Source organism: Amblyomma americanum, chromosome 3 (genome assembly GCF_052857255.1).
Source record: "Amblyomma americanum isolate KBUSLIRL-KWMA chromosome 3, ASM5285725v1, whole genome shotgun sequence".
NCBI lineage: Eukaryota > Metazoa > Arthropoda > Arachnida > Ixodida > Ixodidae > Amblyomma > Amblyomma americanum.
Window position 1 is genome coordinate 96,988,900 of NC_135499.1, and position 26,438 is coordinate 97,015,337.

Here is a 26,438-nt window from a genome sequence, read left to right on the forward strand (position 1 = left end):
GAATCAAAGCAGAATAAAAAGAACTGTGAAGTTGCAAGCACCACAATTAAGAAGGAAGAAGAGCAACACGACAATAAAAAAGCACAAGCATGACAGCCGTAAGATAACACACAAAGAATGCAAGAAATGCAAGGCTAACGTGGCCTTTAGCACAATATTTCAGAGAGGCATCATCACACACAAGCAGTGGTATTCTGGCAAAAGGTTCATAAATGCTGCATGATAACACTGGATGTGTATTGGTTTTGGCAAGCCCTGTGCACTCCACTGTGAACAGGGCGGCAGTCAGTGAAGAACAGCGTTTTCTGCCGATAGAAAACCGGTTTGTGAAGAGACTGGAGGGTGACGTAATAGGTGACAATGCTAGGTCGCTGTCAGCGTGACGTCAGAGTCACTCAGCTCTGCTACATCTTTGTTTTCCTAAACAAATAGTTTAACGTCTCTCCGGCAGTGGGTAACGGCATGGCTGTAGACGTTGTCGTGTACTTCGCCGTAGCTCTGAGGGGTCGAGTGCGACGTCTGGGTCGCCAGACGCTGGAGGATCGTCTGGCCGAGGGGTTACGTCGCGTATGTGCTTCCGGGTCCTCCTGATCTCCCGGCCGTCTTCCGTTTTCAGGATTGCGGAACGCGGTGTCTCCGCTGGCCTCAGGAAGATAGCAGGTGCCCAGGTCCGATGAAGCGTGTCGTACGCAGTTACCTGCTGTCCCTGCGATAGGGGAGGCAAGTGTCTGGAGCCACGGTTGCAGTAGCTTCTCTGGCATTGGTGAGTTTCCTGGAGTCTGCTGTGCACGGTTCTGCTGGGCACCATCTCTGGAACCATGTGTTGTGCCGGTACCGGGAGCAGAGTTATCGTCTGCCTTCCCATAAGCCTCTGCACAGGAGACTTCACCACAGTATCCCTGGCGGCATTGCGCCACTCGAATAAAGGCATTTGGAAGTCTGGCATCCCACACGAGCACTTATTCAGCACCATCTTAGCCTCTTGGACTGCCCTGTCAGCCATTCCGTTAGAGCGCGGATGATAAGAGCTCGAGGTGACGTGTGCAACACCTAGCGTGGCTAGAAATGCTTGGAATTCTGCGCTATTGAACGGTGGGTCGTTATCACTGCAAAGCTTTAAGGGCAGTCCATGAACAGCGAAAATTTCCGCACACCATGATTTGAGCAGTTTCGCTGTCACATGTTGGAATTCGCGTATTTCAAAGAAGAATGCATAGAAGTCAACGACTATGGCATACTGCCTGCCACCGTAAAAGAACAAGTCCATTCCCACGGCTTCCCACGGCAAGATAAGTACTTCGTGGCTCAAAAGGGGCATCTGCGCAATGCGTGGTTGATGCGTTTGGCAGATTTTGGAAGCTTTGGAGTACAGGTCAATATCTGCATAGATGCTTGACCAAAACATGACACTTCTCGCCCGCTCTTTCATTTTATCCGCTCCCGTATGTGCGGCGTGAAGAGGACACAAAATTTCTGCTCTCTTCAAATGTGGTATGATTACCTTGTTACTGCGAAATAAGAGGCCGTCCTGGGTGTGAATCTCCTCCCGGTATGACCAGTATGGGCGGACGGCTTCGGGGACATCACGCTTGTCGTCCAGCCAGCTTGTTTCCGCATATACACGTAGCTGGAGCAGAGAAGGATCGCCATCGGTTGCAGTAAGGAGGTCTCCGAGACGTTCATTTGAAGCAGAAACGAAATCTAGCACATTCGCTTGAATTTGCTCTTTCTCTTCCGCCATGCACTCTTTGCTGGGAAACTGCGACAAACCTTCTGCGAGAAATAGTTATTTGCCCGGTTTGTAGATAACATTGATAGGATAGCGCTGCAGGGTTACTCTCGTGCGTTGCAATCGAAGAGGACACTGATGCCACTGCTTCTTGAATATCGGCATCAAAGGGCGGTGATTGGTCTCAACGGTTACTCCTGGCTGGCCGTTAATATAATCGTGGAATTTCGTGCAACCGTGCACAATATCAAGCGTCTCTTTTTCAATTTGCGCACAGCACTGTTGTGCGCCTGTGAGCGACCGAGGCGAAAAAGCGACAGGGCGGCCTTCTTGAATAAGAAGCGCGCCAACTCGCAGTTCGCTGGCATCGACTGAGAGGATGGTAGATTTACTCCGGTTGAAGTACGATAGCACAGGTGCTTCTACCAAAGACTGCCGCTACCTCTTAAAACTTCTTTCCTCCTCTTCGGTCCACGCAATGTTTTGCGGAATGTTCGGAACGGGGCAGTCACATCAGACATGCTAGGAATGAACCACTGCACAAAAATAATCAAGGCAAGAAATACTTGTACCTCCTTACTGTTCTTGGGCGCTGGCATTAGTAGTATATCTTGAACTCGTTGTGGGTCTACTCGCAGGCCTTCTGCAGTGAAGATGTAGCCCAGGTAACGCACTTGGGGCTGCGAAAACGCGCATTTCTTCAGGCTCAGCCTAAGATTGTTTTCTTGACAGCGAGTCAACAGGACTGTGAAGTGGTAGTTGTTTTCCTTTTTAGTTCTTCCCCAGAGCAATATGTCGTCCATAATTACCACCACGCAAGGTAATCCTTCTAACAAGCGGTTTATAGCTGCTTTATTGAGGCGATTCCGAACGGCATGCGAAGAAACCGGTGGAAGCCGTACGGCATGCCCATCGTGCAGAGTTTTGAACTTGCCTCGCCCAATTTAATCTGTCGAAATCCTGATTCGGCATCTAAAGTAGAGAAAAACACAACCCCGGAAAGTCGCAGAAATACGTCCTCCATTGTCGGCATAGGGTATTTTTCTTGCAAAAGCGATTTGTTTACCTCTCTTGGATCGAGGCAAATGCATACTTTGACCTTTTTTCACTACTGTGATCATGAAACTAGAGCAGTCAGTAGGCTCGTTTACTTTTGTTAAGACGCGCTGCTCTTCCATGCGCTGTAGTTCTGCTTTCACCTTGTCTTAACAGGCCACCAGAACTCTTGTAGCTGGCACGATGACACCCCGGCACCAGGCTTCAGCTTCATGTTGTACTCGAAGTCATTTAGCTGCAGAACCAGAAGCCTTTGAAGACTTCTGCAAATGGCTCTGCTGGTGGGTAGAGTTGGTCGTGCTGAATGCTCTGCAAGCGTCTGGTAAACCTGAAACGTTGGGCTGCTGTACCACTCAGTGTTACCGGAGCGTCTTGCTCCACAATGAAAAATGTTTCGTCGTGAGCTTTGTCGTTTGCAGAAAACAACAACCGTACTTTCCCGCGGGAAGTGGTTTTGTGTCCAAGAAATGCCGTAAGCGTGACCAGGCAGGTCTGTTCTGTCTTATCTGCCAGTTCTTTAACGTCCTTTCTTGAAATAACGCAGCAGTTTGCTCCCGTGTATTATTTGCACTTCATTGGTGTCCCTTCAATGTCCACAATCGCACTCCAGTTGTCTGCCGTCAGTGTGTGCACTGTCAAAGCTTCTAAGAAGTAATCCCGTCTTCTACATGCAGCTCCTGCAATTATGTTCTTCTCTGAATTGCACCTCGTGAATGCGGCTACGACTTGCATACTTCTGCGAAGTGGTTCCGCCTGCCGCATTTCTTGCAAGATTTACCGTTCGCGAGGCATATTCCGCTACAGTGCGTCTGATAACCGCATCTATTGCAGTCGTCATTTTTAGCACCTACGACATGAACTCTCATTTCATGGGTGGTTCCTGCCGCTTCGCTTATCTCGCGGAACTATTCTTTCCCTTGTTCTAGGGTGCGGCAGATTTCGACAGTCTTCTGATAGGACGGGTTCCCAAAGACCAACTTTTGCTGCAATTTTCTGTCCCGAATGCCCAAAATAATGCGGCTGCACAACATACGGTCTTCTAGCTCACCAAATTTGCAGTTCTTTGCTAGTATTCGTAGCTCTGTCAGCCATTCAATGAATCTTTCGCCTTCCTTTTGGTTTCTCGAGCCATAGCGGAATTTGTGAAATGTTTGGTTGGTTTTGGGCTTACAGAAATCCTTAAACTGTTTTAGCAGGACCCCGACGTCCTTTTTGTCTTCTCCTGCTTCAAACTTGAACGTGCTGTACGATTTTCTAGCTTCTTCACAACCCGTCACTAGCAGTGTGGCTGCCTGCACCTCTTTGCTCTGCTTGTTCAGCTGGGTAGCAGTAGAAAACAACGTGAGCTCACTCTTCCACGCTTGCCATCCTAGCCAAGCGTTGCCTGATGTGTTCAAGGGCTTCGGTGGCGGATGAAGAGACGCTGGAAGGGACGCTGGCGTAGACATGCCGACTATGGACCGCTGCCATCATGTGAGCAGGGCGCCAGTCAGTGAAGAACAGCATTTATTGCCGATATGAAACGGGTTAATTGAGAGACAGGAGGGTGAAGTAATAGGGGATGATGCTAGGTCGCTGTCAGCGTGACGCCAGAGTGAACCAGCACTGCTACAATAAGGAACCTACAACAGGCTTCAGCAATGTTTGTTGCCTGGTGTGCAAGTGTATAACCTTCACTGTGTACACTCCTTATCACACACATATTAGGGCTGTTTTTTTTTCATGCGGTATATCACAATGTGGTTAGGCAACTTTTACATAATACACTGATGCAATGAAGACCATGTGATGGCACTAATGTGCACTGCAGGAGAGTAATGCTTCATGAATTGCGTTCACTTTCGAAGTAGTTTACTTTACTGTGCATTAAAATAAACAACCTAAACTCTCTATGCACGCTAAAAACACGATGTCCACAGTTCAATGAAGGCCACCGTGCCATGTGTAGGCGTTGCAATGTCGGCAAAAGTCTGAAAGAATGCTGAGGACAAATCTAAGTTGTTCTGTAACAATACATTACAACATTACAATAAGAGAGCCCCTGCCTGTAATGAAAACCAAGCTCCTGTGCAGCTCATATATTATTTGATCAAAGAAGCACTTGAAGTGCAAAAGATTATCGTCGTGAACTGCATTGGCAAGAATGCTAGTACAGTCCTTGACTACGTGAAAAAAAAAATGGAACACTTAAGATGCACAGCGCGGTGTGTACATGGAGGGTAAACATCGGCACCGGCGGTGACATGGAGCGGATGTGCTAAAGACTGTTCTGTCATCTATTGCAGTTCCCATCGCTTCACCTTTGCCAAAAGCCGGAAAGGATCTTCGGCAGCTCTGTTTCTAACGGGACACCGAGCGCTGCAGCCTATCTTCGAGGTGCACGGGACGAGTAGCGATACAAGCAGGCCACGACCACTGGCGCCACTACGCTGCTGTTTTCTTCAACTTATCGCGCTTTGGCCGACACGCCCACTTTACTCACATCGGCAGCGGCGGTGACATGGAGCGGATGTGCTGAAGACTGTTCTGTCGTCTATTGCAGGTTAGTTTTTTATTTTACTTCACCTGTTGATTTTTATTCTGCTCCCGCCGCTGCCGAGCGTGCAACACTCAGCGTTCTTTGTGGTTATATGTTGTTTTTGAACTCCTCCTGTATTTCACCATGTCTGGCTCTGACAACGACTCTGCAGAATGCTCAAAAGTGCTCTCAGCTCAAGGTCGTTTTATGCAGTGCTCGGTATGTGCTGGTTCGTATCATCTAGGCAAGTGTTCTGGGGTGACAGGTGCGGTGGCTAAGAACAAAGCGGAAACATTCTTTCAGACATGGTCGTGCACTAACTGCTATTCATCTCGACTTAGGGGAGCGGGTAGCGGGAAAGATAAGCAACCTATGGACACTCGCCAGATTTTGACGGCAATCCATGCTAAACTAGAAAAACTAGAAAATCTCTCTGAAAAGGTTGATGGCATCGAGAGAGCTGTCACACTAATGTCAGACAAATACGATGAAGTACTGCAGGCAGTAGCTCGGCATGATGCAGAGCTGAAGGAACTCCGGAAGCGAGTTGAAGCTGTGGAGGCCCGTGATTATAATGTCGAGGTTCAGCAGCTCAAATTGGAAGTAAATGATTTAGAATGGCGTAGCAGACGCCACAACTTGGTTGTTCATGGCGTACCGTTCTCTGATAATGAAGACTTGCTCTCGAAAATCAATGAAGTTGGTAGCACAGTAGACCTTCCAAATTTGAATCTGCATGAAGTTGAGGCCTTGCACAGACTGCCATCGAGGCCAGATGAGGTACCTGGGATAATCATTCGTTTTTCTCAGCTACAACAGAAAGACAACTGGATTCAGAAATGCAAGAAACTGAGAGACTTGCAATCCAAGGTATCTGTCACTGAGAACCTTACTCAGCGAAATAGGTCGCTTCTCCTTGTTGCCAGGAAATGGGCTAACGAGAATGGCTTTGAATACGCTTGGCACACCAACGGTAAAGTTCTAGTCCGAAGAACTAATGGAGAATCCGCACATATTGTTCGTGTGGAGGATGACCTGGCAAAGCTCGTCTCGTGAGAGCACTTGCTTGTAGTGTGTTTCTTTTAAATACAAAAACTGCTAACTATCATGAACAGCTACTTCAAACCAAGTGACCTGAATGCGACTGTTGGAAAAGAATCAGCATTGTCACTTTTGCATATTAATTTGCAATCGGCAAGAGGTAAAGAAAAAATTTTACATGAGTTTCTAAACGAATTTTAATTCAATTACACTGCAGTTATGATCACAGAGACGTGGCTTAACGATCATGGAGGTTTTTCTTTTAGCGGTTATCATACCTTTCACCTGAATCGAGTTGGTAGACGGGGCGGGGGCGTTTGCTTGCTAGTGTTAGATAGCATGCATTGTGAGAAGGAAGATGAAATAACTGCGTCAACAGCTCATTACGAAATCCTTTCTGTGCGCACTGGCAGAATTCTATTTCTTGTTGTTTATCATCCTCCAGACGGCAATATCGATGACTTTTTTGAATATATGGAGAATGTCCTTGAATTTGCACATGCTTGTGGTTACACTATTTTTGTAGGCGCGGATTTAAACATTAATATAGACGAAAATTCTCCCCCGACGAACTCGTATGCTGCTTCTTCTGGAATCTTATTTCCTTCAAAATGTCATTAAACTGCCCACACGCGTAACTCCCTCGTCAGCAGCAATGCTCTACCTATTAATTGTCAGCAAGTCGACTGCACTTATATCGGCAGGAGTCATTGACAGTTCCCTCAGAGACCATCTTCCAGTTTACGCAATTTGTACTTATGATGTCACACATACTAACCCTAGCATGAAAATACAAAAGAAAATGCAGCATATTAATTGTGACACGTTAGATACTTTCAGAAGTGCTGTTTTCAAGTTTGACTGGGGGTCTGTACTGAAATATAAAAATGCTGATGAAGCATCCCATTTTTTCTTAGAACAGTTCATTTTAATTTATAGAGAATGTTTTCCATGCAAGACGGTTAAAGCAGCTAAAAAGGCTCGCAAGCCCTTGGTCACGGCCCATATTCTTAAAATGATTTAAAAAAAAAAACTGTATCAGAAATTCCTTAAAAGTCGCGACTCAGAAGACTTCTTAGTCTTCAAACGACATCGGAATAAACTAAATGCTGTCCCAAAAAAAAGCGATAAATGACTATCGCATCAACCTATTTTATGGCATCAAAGATCAAAAGATCGTTTGGAAAAGACTAAACACACTGTTGTGTAAGGAGCAATCTAATGTGCCTAGCAGTTTAATTATTGATAACGAAACATTTACCGGTAAAGACCTAGCTGACAAATTCAATGACTACTTCGTTTCTCTTGTAGATTCTGGACATGATCCTAGTGCTATTGATTACATAGACAATTATAAGTCCAATACTCTCTTCCTTACTTCGTGTGACGACACGGAGGTACTGTCAGCCTTCAGGCGTATGAACGTTAGTAAATGTGAAGACCCATTTGAAATTAAAATGCAACCAGTTATGCATGTTATAGATATTATTTGTCCAATTCTAGCTCACATTTATAACTTAGCTCTAGATACAGGTGTATTCCCTTTTGAAATGAAAAAGGCAAAAGTGATTGCCTTACACAAAGGCGGTTCTAAAGGTGCTCTCAATAATTACAGGCCTATATCTATTTTGCCAATATTTTCCAAGGACTTAGAGCGAATAATTTTTGTACGCCTGTCTGATTTCCTTCAAAAATATGTCATTACAATGAAACAGTTCGGATTTAAGCAGCACTCACCTACAGAACTGGCACTGCTCCGACAAAAAGAATTCATTCTCACGAACATCGAGAACAAAATGATCACTTTAGGAATATTTGTAGACTTCTCAAAATCCTTTGACAGAATAAATCATACTACCCTTCTCTTAAAACTTTCTGCATACGGTATTAGGGATAAGATGCTTAATTTATTTTCCAATTACCTCAGTAACCGCGAACAGTTTGTCACTGTCGATAATTTTCACTCTGCTTACAGGCCTCTTAAGCATGGAGTTCCCCAGGGAAGCTTACTGGGTCCGCTGCTATTCAATATATATATTAACGATCTAATAAATATAGAGAATGAAGCTGAATATGTATTGTATGCAGATGACACCACTTTCTTTTTAACTGGCTCAGACGTAAATGGCTTAGTGGCAAAAGGAAATGAAGTCTTGGATAAACTGCATCTATGGTCTATCAAAAATTCTCTTAGTTAACTCAAGTAAAACAAAAGCTGTATTTTTCAGAGCCAAAAACACGAATTATAACATAGAAAATCCTCTGAGATTGGGGGTGATTGACATAGAAATAGCTAAGGTAGTCAAATCGCTGGGTGTTTACTTTAATGAATACATGCTGTGGGATGCTCATATTGAGCATCTACAGACCAAGTTGTCTCGTACAGTTGGAATTCTTAGAAAAATGCAATATATGCTACCTGTTAGAACCAAGCTTCTTCTGTATATAGCACTGTTCGAATCCAATATAAGATATTGTAACTTAATCTGGGACAGCACTACTGCCACCAATAAAAACAAGCTGTTAACGGTACAAAAAACCGCGCTGAAAGCAATAGCAAATGTGCCTTCTTATTCGTCTTCTGGGCCTTTATACTCAAAATATAATATAATTAAAGTTTCCTCGTTTTATGATTTTCGCCTCCTCCAACTGTACTCCTTGTCCGAACGTCGAATGCCGTTCTTAGAAGAAACTATCAATTTACGCGAAAATACGCACTCCCATCTAACTCGCCATCATGAAGATTGGTATGTTCCACGTCCTCGCACTAATTACGGATTTCAGACACTAAACTACGCCTTACCTACTTTGCTTAATCAATTTCGCCTGCCCAGCTCTTCCGTTAGTTTACCTTCGAGCCAACAGATGAAAACTTTATTTTTATAATTTTTGCTAGCCTCGCCTTTGCGATGCCTTGATTGCTCTTTGTGTTGGAATGTGTTTGCTTTGAAATGCCTTTTCTTTTTGTATATGATGTAAGATATATTATGTTGATTGCTTTTCCGGTTGTGGATAAACCGTACGTTCTTATTTTTTCGATTTCTGTTTTGTTATGTTCAAATTGTGAACTAAGTGCTTTGTATGTTTGTATGTATGCTATATATGCTTTCATTATCCCTGCCGCCGATGTAGTTTAGGGGAAGGGAACGTTGTCAAGCCGCAATATTGCGGCTTTTTTTTCCTTACTCATCAGCCGTGTGATTTTCTTTACATGTCTGGAATAAAGTTGCCTTGACTTGTTTTGCAGCATTATTAAGGCAGTTTGAAACATGGTAAGCAAGTTTGACTCTTAGTTTCCAAGAGGCAAGAACAGAAAGTATTCATCTACGAATATAATGGTAGAACAGGCTGCAAAATGACGATATTAGAGTCATTTAAATTGCTTGTGCATTAAATTTATGCTTCCTGAAAAATTACCTTGTTGTACAGCTTTTCTGGCTTTTCCCTTCAAGTTCAAGCAGAAGTATGAAACCAAACCAAGTAAGGTGGAAATAGGCTGCTATTTTTGTTTTGGACTGCCACAAAAAAAAATTTTCTTAGCGATCAGTACCAGGCAATACCTTTACTGGTGTGGGGCATGTGATGGCACCGCAATTAGTGTTAACATTTTATTGGGCGATATGTGCAACCAGAAAAGGAAGGTATCGAAAGCTTGCACATACCACTGTCAAGGAGAGCTTTATAACACGGCATCGTTAAGGCTGCCATTCAGCAAAATCCCAGCTTTAGCCAGCCGGCATTGTGTCAAAAAACCGCGCCACGGGGGTATATCTGCAATAAAAGTCACTGAAAACAGGATTTGTACTTTAAATCAAATGTCTGCATATGTCTCAAACTACTTCACCTCATAAAGCAATAGATTTCAGCTACAAGATTTATGATTAAATTTTAGTCTGGCTACAAAGACCCTTGGGTCACCAGCCAGGCACACACTACCAACCACACCGTGCTGGCACATTGACTGTACTGAGGTGCAAAAGAGGGGGGGGGGGTGGGGGGTGAAGCGTGTGTGCTGTTGGCTTCATTTGAAGCTTAATAATGTAATTGCGGCAGTGAACTAGATAAGTGCTAATCAGTGAGAAACCAGTTACAATAATATTATGTAGGTGAAGTGCAGTGTGCAAGAGTTCAAGGACAAGAGTGTGAAACCTGTAAAACCTGTGTTGAGATAATACTGATATATGTGCGAACATGAATGAACAACAGTGAGTGTGTGTTGAAGAGAAACCACTGCAGAGAGCCATTAACAAAGTCATTAAATGCCCTTAAATTCTGAGCTTACGTGTCCTCCTACTACATCGGGAAGCGAGACAAGTTCCTATGCCTTTTAGGTGGAGCAACTTGTCTGAGCAAGGTGTGTTTTATAAGTACAGCGAAAAGTTACTGGAAGCCTGTATTGCAAAAATAATTCATTTTCATCACTGTCCTTCATAAATCCTAGAATTCATTATGCAGCCATACTGCGAATTATTACCTAGTGCAACATTACATATTGAACAATATGCCTCGTGTACAAAGATATTTTCTGACAGACCCTCCTTTCAAAAACGTTCAACAGTGGTGTATCCACACATTATTGTTGCCTGACATGCAAAGAGGTGTACCCAGTAGTCACCTTTGCCAAAAAAAAGGTGGAAGCACGTAAACTGACGGTCCAGTCACACTGACGATGTAGAGGGTAAACAGGTTGTCGGGGATTTTTCTTAAGGCCGCCGAAAAATATCCCCAATATAAATGAAGCAAAATGCAAATGGCTGAGTCAGTGAAAATGAGATTTTACACGGTTTCACTGGGAGTTTGATAGCCCAGCACAGAAATTTATCCTGGACCCCAGATCACGGAAAGAGAAAAAGATCCCGGACCTGGCAACACCACAAGAGTAACCCAGAAAAATCAATAACAAAGTTCAGTACTATTAGTATTACAGTCAATTTCCAGCTGGATTACTAAACTTGATCATACCCTTCCATCTGCAAAATGCCATTTGGAGCATTAATATTGAAATTACGTCCACCTGTATAATTTATAGTTGCAGTTACATTCAACTGAATTAATGTAGAATTTGTAGGTTTTCGTCACGGGTACAAATTTCAGTTCGAAGATGGGAATGGGCAGCCTGACAAAACTCTGCCCAAGCCTTGCATTGTCACCTCGAAGATAATGAGCATGAAACAATCGCCTCACTTTTCCGTCAAGAAAAACACCATTTCTGTATAACCACATGAAGCATTTGAAAGAGACAGTCGAAAGCAAGCACACAGAGGCAACTAAATGCCATGAAGTAAAGCACGTTGCAATCTTACCACACAAACAGTGCCACGCAGGGTGTGTTGCACCCTGAAGAGATGCTGTAAATGACTGCAGACGCAGGGACCGTGCTGTAGGTTGAGCATGTTATGGACTGCTAGCTCTCCAAAAACACCAAAGCAAACAGAAAAGCACTGGTGAAAGCATGTCCAATCAACACTGTGATACTAGAAGGAAAACATTTTGGTGTCTTCCTGTCTCTAACTGAAGCACCAAATAAAATGTGTGTTGTTCACAAACAGAGCATGTACGGAGGCACTACAAGGAACGGCATTTCTTCAAAATCACCAAAGCCTCTGTTGAATTGCACACTCAGGAAGCTAGCGGACGGTAGGCAGAAAGTACTTGGGACACTTCTTGACTCACGAAAAAACTGCAGCCCCTAAGAAAAATTCAGGAGGTCACTTTGTCGACCTACAGTGGGGTGAAGCGAAAGCCTTTAGCGTAGTGCCGTGGCTTGCGTCGCTGATGTGTGGCGAAGGAATTGATTAACGACTACACAACTGTTCGCTTCACAACACTTTCGCATTAGCACGCGCACGCTTGATTTCTGGAGACACATGAGAGCGCTTAGACTGCATCCTTCGAGATCAGCATTCAGGAAGCATCTGGAAAGATTGCCTGGGAAGCGCTCCTTTCGAACGATGGTGTCGCCACTCAGTGCCGTCACACGCATGCGCAGTAGGCTGAAGCGCAGGTATTAAGAAGTAGTCTTGCTAATTAATTAATTAATATTTAACTGTGAGGACACTTGCCTGCTTACGTGGAGGAATGTGAAAGCATGTGTTTTGAAGAAAGAAAAGGTTTTTGAGGGAAGGACCCAGAGATCATATCTCGAAATCTTGGTGGAGACCTCAACCACGTTTGATCGATAGGTATACTGTAACACTTTTCTGAGAATATCCCTGCTTGCAGGTAATGGGCCTATAAAAGGCTTTCGCCTTGAAAGTAATCTCTGTTGTCATGCATACCACTAATGAATTGAAAGCCAAAAATATGGTCGTGTTTATAGAAGAGAACCAAAATGAAGAAGGGTTGACGAGCTTCTTAGCAGTATGCTGTTAAACTTGAAAAAAATAAAAGGTGCACTGACTGCTTGTGACAAAGCTAGATGTGAAAACCATTGCAGTGAGTGCGATTCCCACACGCAGCTGATCGTACACTTCCTGTCTGTCAGGTAGAACCTGAATGGTCTGTTTCCTCCTCCTTGTTGTAGATGTTGATGCTCCTGCTATTATCACCACTCGCCGGTGGTGTCACGATCCTGCAGCAAGTGTACACGAATACGTTCGGTTGCACAATGCAAGCTGTGCTGATCTTCGAATAGAACTCTTGACCATGCCGTGCAGCCCTTGACATCTTTGCAAAAAGCTCATGTAATCATTCAGGAGCCTGGCATGGCCACCGAGCTAGGTAACCAGTCCAGCTTAGACGTGAGCGAAGGTGGATTTGGCATCAGGGCTTTTGAGCACGAGATCTCATGGTGAGAGTGCTCCATCACATCTGCATTTGACGCACATCATCACCAGCAAGTTATGTTGTACACTGAAATCTTCGAACAAGCTAGACATTGCGTTCCCAAATATGTGAAACTGTTGAAGCTGCAAGTCCAACTGCAGTCTAGTTTCACGTATGACTAAAATATGCTCAGTGCAAAACCAATTATTAGTACCAAAATAACTGTTTCCATAATAGCTGCATGAACTTGATTGCAGATTTTCCAAACTGATGGCCACAAACGATTTTATATTAGAGTCTATTTATATTCAGTAAAAGAAATCACTACAAAATATGTTGCAAGGAAGGGTACAAGCTCAATTTTTTATGACTGCCTTCAGTTTTAGTATATGCATGATTTTGCATTTTGCACCTATCAAAATGAGGCTACATTGTGGTCAGTAAGAGAAATCCAAAATTACTGAGCAGCACTGCGTGTAACCCACACCTATTTCTGCTGTCATCTGAAAACTATAAGTCATGATTCATTTGCATTATTTTGATAAGCAGTTCTATTTACACTGTCCTTCCTTGCTCAATAAACTATGTATAAATGCAATCAGACATCACTAGCTGTATGCAATCTTACTCCTTGTAAACACGTTAAACCTTCACGCCTGCCACAATACACTAAGCACGTGCTCACCAGTTTGACGATTTCCATGCGAGCAGTAAAGCATAATGTAAATATTCGACACAAATGGATCATGGATAGATCCCAAGCAGACTTCCTGTGTGCTGGTGCCTTCACCGGCAGGAGGAGCACACCTGTATAGAAAATGTAAAAGACTCATATATTTTTGTTTTCCGCGTGGCATTACAGAAATAATTACATTAAAGAAATTTCGCCCTCCTGCGGTCATTTACACGTGACTGCTATATATCTGGTGCTGTAACACTGCTATGAAAATTTCAGCTTGAGTAGCGAAATCACCTTTATCTACATCATTACTAATGCTTTGGCCGGGTTACAGTATTCTTTTAAGCTTTCACGCATTTTTTTTCACGCTTAAGAAAACGAGTGTGTGCTGCACATACTCATTTGCCTGCTTTGAAATCATTTTCAGCCGGCATGCAAAAGGAATGAGAATGATGCTGCACAAGCTTTCACCGTTATAGCTTTCGTTTATATTACTTCAATCATGCTGGAGGCGTCTCGTTGTACCTTTCCCACAGACGCTTACGTTGTCTTGCTGTCTTGCTGACGCCGCCGTGATCATATTGTCACGTAGTAGTGACGGCAGTAGAAGCAGCGATGAAGACGGACAGAAGGGGTCTTCTAAAAGAAAACTGTTTATTGGGCTTACTTGCGCCCAAAATGGACTGAATAACTCGGTGGCGTCGAAGCGAAAAGTGTGCATGGCGGTCGTCGAACAGAATGCCCGCCGCTGTCGGTCGTGCTCAATTTAAAGATGATAGCGAACTTTCGAGATAAAGCGTGCAAAGTTACTAGAACATTCCGGAACAACGTGGAATCAACTCTGCCTGGCTGTGATCAGCCGAGATAATTCTAGTCGCGTCTTGCGTCGCAAACAAAGCGAAAAGTTGTGTGGCAGTAGATTTGAAGAATGAACAAACACTGCAAATTTTCGTGGCATTATTCCCCTCTCAAGGAAGCATCGACCCGGTGAATTAGACCAAATAATGCGGCATCCTCGCTCTGGTGAAAACAAGCCTTTCTTCTACCCCAGTTGATATCAATTGCCATAGCGAAATACTCTGCATCAAATTTAGTTTTCCCTCTTGCACCAACATTCTAATTGCATGCTATCGAGCCCCCGACACGGATCCTTCCTTCATAAGCGACCTTCACTCTGTTCTTGAAGATTTGCAGTCTAGATTCTCTCATGCCAACTTCATACTCTGTGGCGACTTCAATTTTCCAGACGTCGATTGGGATAACTTGACTGCGTCATCTCGTCCATCAAAATATTTCTTGGATCTGGTCCTTACGTTTAACCTTACCCAAACAGTGTGTGCACCAACTCGAGGCTCAAACATACTAGACCTCGTCCTTGTATCCAATCCAGAATTAGTTCAATCGCTTTCGTGTACTAAAGGTCTAAGTGATCACTGTATCATAACTTTCAACCTGTCCATTGAAATTCCTATACGCCAACCGTCTGTTAAATACATCCGTGATTATTCTAAGGCTGATTTCCCAAGCATTAACTCCCACCTTGAAGAATTTCTTCAGACTTTTCAAATTTCCATACATAGCAGATCCGTGAATAACAACTGGTGTCTATTTAAAGAGAAAATGTTATCGCTTATAGAAGCTTACGTCCCGCTCATCTGCATTCGTGGGGATGCCAATAAACCATGGTACTCAAATGCGCTGAGGAAGTTGTCGCGAAAGAAAAAACGCCTATTCCGTAACGCAAAGAAATCAGGATACGCTAGTAAGTGGGACAAATACCTTGCAAGTCTGCACGAATACACGCAGTTATTACGATCTTCAAAACGAAAATTCTACTGTCACGATCTCATTGAGATAATGCGGGTAAACCCCAAGAAGTTTTGGAACTTGCTCACGCCCAATAAAAACAGTTCGCACAATATTTCCCTGAAGGCACGAGACGTCTCCGATGTCCCAATTTCCGAGCGCTCCGACGTCATGAATTCCTATTTCACGTCCGTATTCACCCAGGAGCCAACAGCAAGCATTGTTTCCGTGCCAAGTCTAAACTATGCACCTATGCCACCTGTTACCATCACAGCAGAGGGAATTTTAAAACTCATAGATAATCTAAAGATATCCACTTCCCCTGGACCAGACAACCTCCCTGCTAAGATTTTTAAAGCAACTAAATATTTCACGAGCCAAATCTTACAACTCATTTTTGCCCAGTCTCTTAACACTAGTCAGATTCCAGACGACTGGAAATTAAGCAAAGTTGTCCCAGTTTTCAAAGCTGCAGATCGCTCCGACCCCTCAAATTATCGACCAATTTCACTGACATGTATCTCTTGTAAACTTTTCGAACATATAATATACTCGCACATCGCATCTTACCCTGACCACAACCGTTTCTTCTTTCCCAATCAGCATGGTTTCAGGGCAGGTTTTTCGTGCGAAACTCAGCTGTTCGAACTTACAACTGATCTTCACCTAAATCTAGACTCCGCCTTCCAAACCGATATAATTTATTTAGATTTCGCCAAGGCATTCGATCGCGTCCCTCACCAGCGTCTCTTTTCCAAACTCTCAGCTCTGTCACTTGACCCGCTTGTCTTATCCTGGATCCACTGTTTCTTAACCAACCGCTTGCAATTCACCGTCATCGCCAGTCATGCATCTGAAACTACTAGAGTAATCTCCGGGGTTCCCCAAGGATCGGTTCTTGCTCCATTACTCTTTTTAATCTTCATCATCGATTTGCCATCTGGTATTTTATCATCTGTCCGTCTCTTTGCGGATGACTGCGTCATTTATCGCTGCATCAACAATAGCAGTGATCAGGAATTATTACAGGATGACCTAAGCCGAATTCAGAAGTGATGTTCCGACTGGCTAATGCAGCTCAACGTTTCTAAATGTAAGTTCATGCACATCTCACGTAAACGTTCGATTCTTCATTTTTCGTACTCCCTGAACTCCATAGCGCTGTCTCAAACTAATTCATACCGGTACCTCGGCATCGAGATAACAACCAACCTAACCTGGGCTAATCACATCACGAAACTACCTAGTGCCTCCAGATCACTCGGATTCATCAGGCGATCACTTTCCATGTCCACAGCAGCCACCAGACAACTAGCATATGAAACGTACATTCGAACTAAACAAGAATACGCCTCAACAATATGGAATCCCCACCAAGCCTTCTTGATAGATTCACTCGAAGCCATCCAGAATCGGGCAGCACGCTTCATCACCTCACAGTATAAATCTCAGCTCAGCATCACAGCGTTGAAATCATCCCTCGGCATCAAGTCATTAGCCTTTCGCAGGAAAACTTCAATTCTTTGTTTTTTTCACAAACTGTACTTTAACTTTCCAGCACTTCGAGAAAACCTTCTACGAGCTCCGGTACGATCATCTCGTCGTTTATTTAACTCCTTAAGCATACAGCGTTTGCACGGCTCCACCAATTATTTCTTCAAATCTTTCCTTCCCAGTGCTATAGAAAGCTGGAATAGCCTCCCCGAACACATTATCATTGAGACTAATCCTTCCAGATTCAGACAGCTCCTAATTGACCATCTCAACGACAAATAATTTTTTCCTGCACCCTATGCCAGCTTCCAAGCCCTGCTAACTGACCATCCTGTGCTACTTCCAAAGTTGCAATTTGTTTTTGTTTATATTTCTGCTACACTCTGTCATGACGTGATTATTTGAATTTGTTACTTCTGTCTTTTTTCGTCGTGTTCTACTTTTTTTTCTATTCTATATTTTCTATATTTTTCTGTATTTTTATATTCCTTCTATATTTATATTCATTCTATTTATATTCATGTATGACGGCTGAACACCCCTGTACCACCCCCCCCCCCCCCTTATGTAATGTCCCTGACGGGACCCTTAAGGGTTAATAAATGATGATGACTAGTAAGGAAAAAACGGATCTTGCGAAAATAGAGTATGGAAATGCAGCGTCGTTTAGCGCGCATAATGCGGTTTCAGGCGGACTACATGGACAACTTCTGGTCGTACGCGACGTCGCTGGGATGCAGTCATTGCGTCAGAGAGGACTTCATAATCCAGCTCACCTAGCCGACGAAGAATATTGTACGGGCCGAAATTGCGGCGCAAAAGCCTTTCACTCAATCCACGGCGGCGAATGGGCGTCCAAACCCAGACTTGGTCTCCTGGCTTGTATTCGGCGTTGCGTCATCGTAGGTTGTAGCGTCTGGCATCGGACCGCTGCTGATCTTTGATCCGTAATCGGTCAAGCCTTCGAGCTTCTTTTGCGCGTTGAAGGTAGGTGGCAACGTCGACGTTCTCTTCTGTAACGTTGGGCAGCATGGCGTCTAGCGTGGTCGTGGCATCCCTGCCATGGACGAGCCTAAAAAGCGTCATCTGAGTGGTATCCTGCACTGCGGTGTTGTAGGCGAAGACGATGTAAGGCAGGATGACATCCCAGGTTTTGTGTTAGGCATCGACATACATGGCGAGGATATCGGCGATGGTTTTGTTCAGGCGCTCGGTCAGTCCGTTGGTCTGCGGATGGTATGCAGTTGTCCTTCGGTGTCTGGTTTGGTTGTAACGCAGGTTGGCTTGCATTAGTTCCGCCGTGAATGCTGTTCCTCTGTCCGTGATGAGCACATCGGGGGCGCCGTGTCGAAGAAGAATGCACTCCACGCACAATTTGCGACTTCTGCTCTGTTCCGTTCGGTAGGGCTTTAGCCTTGGCGTAGCATGTCAGGTAGTCGGTCGCTATGATGATCCACTTATTTCCAGACGTTGACGTCGGAAAAAGGCCAAGCAAGTCCATGCCGATCTGCTTGCTGAAAGGGTCTTGAGGGAGGTTCAATGGGGTTCACAGAACCGTCTCGCCGTGTGGCAGGGGTCTTTCGTCGCTGACAATCTCGGCAGGTTTTCACATAATGTGCGACATCGGCATACAGTTGGGGCCAGTAATACTTGTCTTGAATGCGTCGGAGGGTGCGAGTAAACCCGAGATATCCAGCTGTCGGCTCGTCGTGTGAAGTGTGTAGAAATTCTTCGGGGAGACAAGCAGGTACAATTAGGAGATAGGCTGTTTTGTTCGCTGCAAAGTTCTTCCCAAGGACCTCATTCTGCACACAGAAGGAAGACAGTTCTCGCTTGAATGAAGCGGGAGGTGAAAAAACCTTGCCTTCCAGGTACTCGATGAGGCGTTCCAGGTCGGGGTCCGAGCGTTGCTGCTGTGCAAAAGAGCTGGGGCTGATGGGTTCCAGGAAGGCGTCCTCATCGTCGTCCGGCGCCGGTGTATCTACTGGGGCTCGTGAGAGGCAATCGGCGTCAGAGTGCTTGCGTCCGGGCTTGTAAACGACGGTGACGTCAAACTCCTAGAGAGGTAGACTCCATCGAGCGAGTCGGCCAGAGGGGTCCTTCAAATTGGCGAGCCTGCACAGCGCGTGGTGATCGCTGACCACCTTGAACGGTCGTCCGTACAGGTAAGGGCGGAATTTTGACGTAGCCCAGATGATGACAAGGCACTCCTTCTCAGTTGTCAAATAGATAGCCACGGCCTTGAAAAGGGAACGTCTAGAGTATGCGATGACCTTCTCCAGCCCGTCGCTTTTTTGAACGAGAACGGCACCTAGGCCCACGCTACATACGTCGGTATTAACTTCGGTATCAGCGTTCTCATCGAAATGCGCGAGGATCGGTTGGGACTGTAAACGGCGCTGAAGTTCCTTGAAGGCTTCTGCTTGCGGCGCTTTCCATTTAAACGGCACGTCCGCTTTCGTCAGTTGGGTCAAGAGCCCGGCTATGCGTGCAAAGTTTTTCACAAATCGTCGGTAATATGCGCATAGTCCGAGAAATCTGCTCACTGCTTTCTTATCAGCCGGCGGTGGAAACTGTTCAATAGCAGCTCTTTTCTTCGGGTCCGGGCGTACAACCTCCTTGCTAACGATGTGGCCTAGGAACAGAAGCTCTTCGTAGGCAAAGTGGCACTTCTCTGCTTTCAAGGTTAGGCCAGACGACTTGATGGTGTCTAGTACTGTTCGAAGACTTTGAGGCGCTCTTCAATGTTCGAGGCGAAGACAACGACGTGATCTAATTATACCAGAAAAATTTGCCACTTCAAGCCTGCCAGCACTGTATTCATTACTCGCTGAAACGTCGCTGGTGCGGAACAGAGACCAAATGGCATCAATTTGAACTCAAGCAGCCAATCCGGAGTGATGAATGCTGTCTTCTCGCGATCTTTTTTGTCGACCTCAATTTGCCAGTAGCCGCTCTTGAGGTCAATAGACGAGAAATATTTGGCGTGGCAGAGGCGGTCCAGTGTGTCGTCGATGCGGGGAGGGGGTAGACGTCCTTCTTTATTATGTTGTTCAAGCGGCGGTATCAACGCAGATTCGAAGTGCGTCCTCTTTCTTTCTCACTAGAAGAACCGGTGCCGCCCATGGGCTGTTTGAAGGCTGGATGACGTCGTCGCAAAGAATTTTTTCGACTTGGTCCGGGATGGCTTGCCGTTCTCGCGGTAACACACGGTAGGGGCTTTGACGGAGAGGTCGGACGTTTTGGTCCGCTATAATGCGATGCTAGGCAATTGCCCTTTGTCGGAGCTTCAGCGATGTCGAAAAACACTCACTGTAGCTTCGAAGCAAATTGCGGATCTAGCCTTGTCTGTTCCGGGGCAGGGCTGGACTAATGCCGAATGTGGGCGAGTTCTCTTGGTCAAGCGCATCTTCTGCGGAGGGGTCGGAGAGGGCAAAGGAGTCTCGTACGTCAGATATTTCGTCGAAGAAAGCAATCGTTAGTTAGTCAAAGTTAGTCAGCAGTACTTCGGCCTGGCCATTGCGGAATTGTGCGATGCCTCTTGCGATGCTGATTCCTCGGTCTAGAAGCAACTGCATGTTCCTCTCGATGATGGCTTCAGCGTTAATGGCTTTCCTGGCGCCTACGGTCGCGATAAAGCTTTATCGGGGTGGGACGCTGACTTCTTCCTCTAGGATACTCAGGGCAAAGTGATTTTCCCGAGGTTTCATCGAAGCGATGGATTCGTCCGTCGAAACCGTGATCAGCTTGGATTGCAGGTTGATGATCGCCTGACGGTCATTAAGGAAATCCATACCCAAGATCACTTCGCGGGCGCATTGCGGTCGCAGGATAGGTATGTCCTTTGACAGACACTTGCGCTGTGCATCGCCCTGATGGCGTAATGAGATGGCAACTCGCGGTGCGAATTTGTGGGCCGTCCCAAGCCGTTGTGACCTTTCTCAAATGCGCAGCGAATGTTCCATTCATCACCGAGTAATCGGCTCCTGAGTCGACTAGAGCGGGAACTTTCCGGCCGGCGATAGTCACGTCTAAGTCGGGGGTCCTGGCTCATGCATTGCAAGTCGCTCTTGGCGCCGGGTGATGGCTTCATCGCGTGTGCGAGCCGCAGGTGGGCGTCTGGTCGAAGCTTTTCTGGGTGGCGGCGTCGCTTTGAAGGCAGCTTGCATCGTGGTCGCGGTTGTCATTTTGTGCGGCGTCGGTGCAGAGAGTGTAGGTTCTTCATGCAGCGTCGTGGGTGCAGCGTCTTCATGGGGCGTGGTCGGTGGAGGATGTTCGGCATTTCGCTCGTGAGCAACCTCACCTCCAGAGGTTGCTGCTTTTAGTTTCCCCTGCGGGGGCTGGGAGACCTTCCTCGCACCGCGGCAGCGTAGCTGCGGCGTCGCGACACAAAGCGCGAGGTTGACGGCTATGGTGAGCGCGAAAAGCGGTTCGGCGTGTACTCTTCTCGACGCTGGTACTCGTCGATTTCCTGCGGTCGTTGGCCGAAGCTTGGTCGTGGGGCGTTAACAGCATATCCTCGAAGAGCGATACGTCGGTACGGGCAGTGACGAAGAAAATGGCTGGCCTCCCCGCAATGGAAGCACAACGGCCGGTTGTGGGAAGTCCTCCAGGCGTCGCATTTCCTGGGGCTTGAGCATCGAACGTAGGCTGGGTGGGTGGGGGCAGGGAGGTGGCGTTCGGGAACAAGTTGTTCATGTCGGACAGGATGCAGGGGTTATCGTTGGGCTGAGGAGTCATTACTGCAGCGGCGTAGGTCATGGCCTGGGGTTCTGTGGCCGTCGGGGCGCCAAGTGCCTGTTGCACTTCTTCCCTTGCCACATCCGTCAGAGTCGCTGCTTTTGGCTGTGGGGAGGATGGCAGTAATCGGCGTAGCTCCTATCGGACGATTTCGCGGATAACTTCCGGCAAGCTGTCGCTGGTAGTGGCCATCATGTCCGAACGAATTGCACAATCAGAGGAAGGGCGATTTCACTTCCGAGCTCGGACGTCGAGGCTCTTTTCAATCGTGAAGGCTTCTTGTATAAATTCCTCGACTGTTATTGGCGCCTGGCGGACGAGGCTACCAAAGAGTTGTTCTTTTACGCCGCGCAATAAAAACTGAACTTTCTCTTCCTGGGTTATCTCGGGGTCGGCGCGGCGAAATAAGCGCTTCATCTCCTCGACGTAACCGTGGACGGGCTCATTCGGAAGCTGGATCCTAGACTCGAGGAGTCGTTCGACTCTTTCTTTCCTCACGACACTTGTGAACATTTTCAATAGTTCTCTCTTGAATAGCTTCCATATCGTAAGAGACGACTCGTAGTTTTTGTACCGCGTGCGTGCGGAGCCATCCAATGACAAAAATACGCGTCCTGTTTTTTCCGCATCATCCCACTTGTTGAATGACGCCATGCGCTCAAACTGGTCCAACCATTATTCAGGGTCTTGCCTAGTGATCCATTGAAAGTTGGCGGCACCCGCAGCTGCTGCAGTATGGTTGGTGTCGACATCTTCGGCGAGGTTGCTCTGCTCGTAGCAGCGTCTTTTCGCTGTCTGGTGCGGTCCGGCAGGGTCCCGAACTCAGGCTCCTCTCCCTGGAGACGTCGGCTGGATCGCTGAGCTGCTGGCTCGTCCTCAGTTGCGAAGCGCTGAGGGCTGGCTTCACGACTTGAACGGTGGCGTCCGGAACATGGAAGGCTACCGAGCACCTCCCCCAGATGTCACGTAGTGGTGACGGCAGTCGAAGCAGCGACGAAGACGGACAAAAGGTCTTCTAAAGAACTGTTTATTGGCTTGACTTGCACCCAAAATGGACTGAATCACTCGGCGCCGGCGAAGCGACAAACGTGCTCGGCGGTCGTTGAACAGAATGCCCGCCGCTGTCGGCCATGCTGAATTTAAAGCTGATAGCAAACTTTCGAGATAAAGCGTGCAAAGTTACTAGAACATTGCGGAACAACGTAGAATTAGCTCTTCCTGGCTGCGATCAATTGAGGTAAATCTAGTCGCGTCTTGTGTCACAAACAAAGCGATAAAGTTGTGTGGCACCAGATTTGAAGAATGAAGAAGCACTGCAAATGTTAGCTGGAATGTGTTGTTGTGGTAGTCGTGTCATTCAGGGAAGCGCTAGTGTTTGAGAAATAAGACAGTGCTTGTGTATTGTTCTTATTGACATGGAGAAAAAGTGATGTTGCGGTCTGATTGTGGCGGAGGCTTCTACATTTGGGCACCTCCGCGGCTCACAAAACTGCACAACTAAAATCTCTTTCTCTTGAGAGGGTTGCCATACGGGAAACTGATGAGATACGTGTTCACGGACTTTACATCCACGAACACAGACGGCCAGACTCTAATTAACCAAACTACGTAAGGTGGGAGACAGGGTGGGCTGCATGATCCGCCGGACTTCCACCAAACGCCAGGGGAGGGGGTTACGAAGTAAGGATTACTTGTGGCTGGCAAATGCCTTCGTAACCAGTCGAATATTCTCTTCGACTACTTATCTCTACCTATGGAAGCAAGAGGAGGATGCCCTTGAGGTCATCATTCGCAGAATTACTAAACCTGCCCTGTATCTCTCCATCACTACTTCAAACAGCTGGTTTATGGCGTTTGGGGTGCTGAATACTTTCCGGGAGCTCCTGAAGGCGCACCTTAGAAATCAATGCACGCGCCTGTCGCAAACGGAGTCAGGTTGCCGCCTTCTTGCTCAACTCTACCCATAGAACACTGAAATATACTGAGGACATTCTTTATCCTCAGGACGTCCTCAAATGGTCCTCAAAATGTACTAAAAAGGTCCTATATCCGGCCTTAGGACATCCTAATAATAGCCTCAAAATGACAATTTTTGATGTTTTGAGTACATTCTGAGGAGGTTATAAGTAGTCAAACTGCATAAAAGAACGCGGAAAATTTGTGCAAATAATTTATTCGTTAAATTCCTCAGCTGCTTGCTGCAATTTGTTGTAATCCCGGTACGCTGCCCAGACTTCTTTAGTGCTCTCCTGAGCAGCAGCTGTCTTCGGTGGTGCCTAAAGAAATAAAAATGGAAAATCAGCAGTTGAACACGTGCATATCAGTTCAAGCACACAGTTTTTTATAATCCTAGTGCCAATTCGAGATGCAAATATGACATTCAGTATCTGAACTTACAACTTGCAGTGCAACACAGTGTTCTGCATAAGCAACTGCCATAAAAGTTAATCACTGCAACAGGTATTCATGGGCTCATATGAGAATAAACTGACCTCATGCACTGATACAAAGTTCATCCATAGCAAAATAGTTCTGCTGTATGACCCTACGACGCAAGAACGAGTTTTTTATTGGGGTTTAGCATCCCAAAGCGAATGAAGCTATGAGAGATGCCGTAATGAAGGGCTCCAGAAATTTTGAACACCTGCTTTAGAAAGTAAAAAACAAATAAAAACATTCCCCTATGCACTTTGGTTTCGGTGACTGTTGGCTTCCTTGATATGTTTGTCAAACGAGCCTTTTATTTCGTTTGCCTTGTCTGCTAATAGCATGACGGGGGTCTCGGTTCTGGCAGTTTTGATGCCATAGGTAGCATAAGAGGGCTCTCACAGTTTCCGCCCTCGCCGTTAGATGACGTTCTACGTCACACTCGCGGTATTACAGGACGTGCTACGTCCACCGCTATGGTCGAGTGTGGCGCTGGTGAACACTCTCAAGGTTCGCTTACACCCAGTAAACATAAATACCCACGAAAGCAGCAGATTGGACAGCCGTCGCCGTAGCTCAGTTGGTAAGAGCACCGGACGCGATATTCGGAGGTCGTGGGTTCGGATCCCACCGGCGGCATGGTTTTTTCTGCTGCTTTATATAAGTAATTTTCTTTAAGCGATTTATTAATCTAAGTAATATTATCCCACTGATAAGCATAACACATAAAAAAGATAACGTTCCCCTATGCACCTTGGTTTCGGTGACTGTTGGCTCCCTTCATAAGTTTGTCTAACGGGCCCCTCATTTACTTTACCTTGTCTGCTAATAGCTTAACGAGGGTCTCGGTTCTGGCAGTCTTGATGCCACAGGTTGCTTAAGAGGGCTCTCGCACAGTTTCCACCCTCGTCGTTAGATGACGTTCCACGTCACGCTCGCGGTAATACAGGACATGCTACGTCCGCCGCTATGGTCGAGGGTGGCGTTTGCCTAGAAGGCAGTTTGCCTAGAAGTCTAGTCGACGTTTTGAAGACTTTTAAGGAATGCGGACGTGGGCTGGAGTTCACAACTGAGGTTTCCAGCAACAAAGAACTGCAGTTTTTGGATTTGGCACTGTGTGTGTGTGTGTGTGGGGGGGGGGGGGCGGGGAAACACTTGTGTTGGTGGTATCGCCCGAGGACTGCCAAACCATTGCTAAACTTCCGGTCTGGCCATTCTAAGCTCATAAAGGAGGGCATTGCCGCATCTTGCCTGCAATCAGCTCTCAGGAAATCTTGCCATGAAAGGACGCGAGAGAGCATTTTGGCGCAAACAGGCAGGTTACGTGTGAACGGGTACCCAGATCAACTCATTTCCAGGGCAGCGGAGAAACTTCTTAGGCAGCTCAAGAATGGGGCTAGCCGAAAGAAGCCAAAAACAAAAAGCCGGCTGTGGTCCTGTATGCACACTGCTTGTCACATGGGCTGAAAAAAGTTGCGGGCAGATACGACCTTGATGTCGTCTTTTATGCACCTAGAAAACTTAGCGCAATGTGCAAACAGGTGAATCAGAGGCACTACGGCAAGAGCAAGAGGGATGCTTGTCAAGTGCGTCATGTGTCGCCATCTATACCTTGCGAGGTAGGGGTGGTATACCAGGTCCCCTTCTCTTGCGGTGCCATGTACATTGGCCAGACTGGCAGGTGCGTTAATAAACGCTTAATGGAGCATGAAAACACCAGAAATAATGACCCCCTGTCTCACACAGGCTCCCACAGCAGGCAATGCCAATGCAGGCATGAAAATGATCATGCAGAAAGGAGAGCTAAAGGGGACCCCCTTGCCCAGGCGTCTTTCCGGTGCAAAAAAATGCCAATGTGTTCCCGATTACAAGAACACGCGCATCCTGTTCCGACATAACAAAAAATAAGACGCGAAGTTATGGAAGCTTTTTATATTTACCACAACGGCGCAAAATGTATCAGCAGCCCTTCCATAACGTTAACCGAGAGCGAATTGAGCTATCTAACCTCCCAAGTGCCTTCCAGATAACTTTTGTCGATTGATAAGTAGTTCAGTGTTTGTATTTATACGCTTTGCGTTCTTCAATAAAAAACCAGTTGATAGTCAGCGCCTGTTTGTGCTAGTCCTTCGTCTTGTGTCCCGTTCGTGTTGCGCTGAGAGCGAAAATGAACTACCTAGTTT

General features: G+C 46.1%; 1 protein-coding gene across 1 annotated transcript in view; it reads right to left on the reverse strand.

Moving 5' to 3' along the window:
* Nucleotides 1–433: 433 nt before the first annotated feature.
* The window catches only part of LOC144123909 (uncharacterized), a 29,994-nt gene continuing 3,989 nt past the window's right edge, over nucleotides 434–26,438 (reverse strand). Inside the window, exons 2-4 of the mRNA XM_077656622.1 lie at nucleotides 2,929–3,020; nucleotides 1,502–1,604; nucleotides 434–871 (exon numbers count right to left, since the gene is read on the reverse strand). Coding sequence (XP_077512748.1) covers nucleotides 434–871; nucleotides 1,502–1,604; nucleotides 2,929–3,020 — 633 coding nt within the window. The remainder of the gene's footprint in view (nucleotides 872–1,501; nucleotides 1,605–2,928; nucleotides 3,021–26,438) is intronic.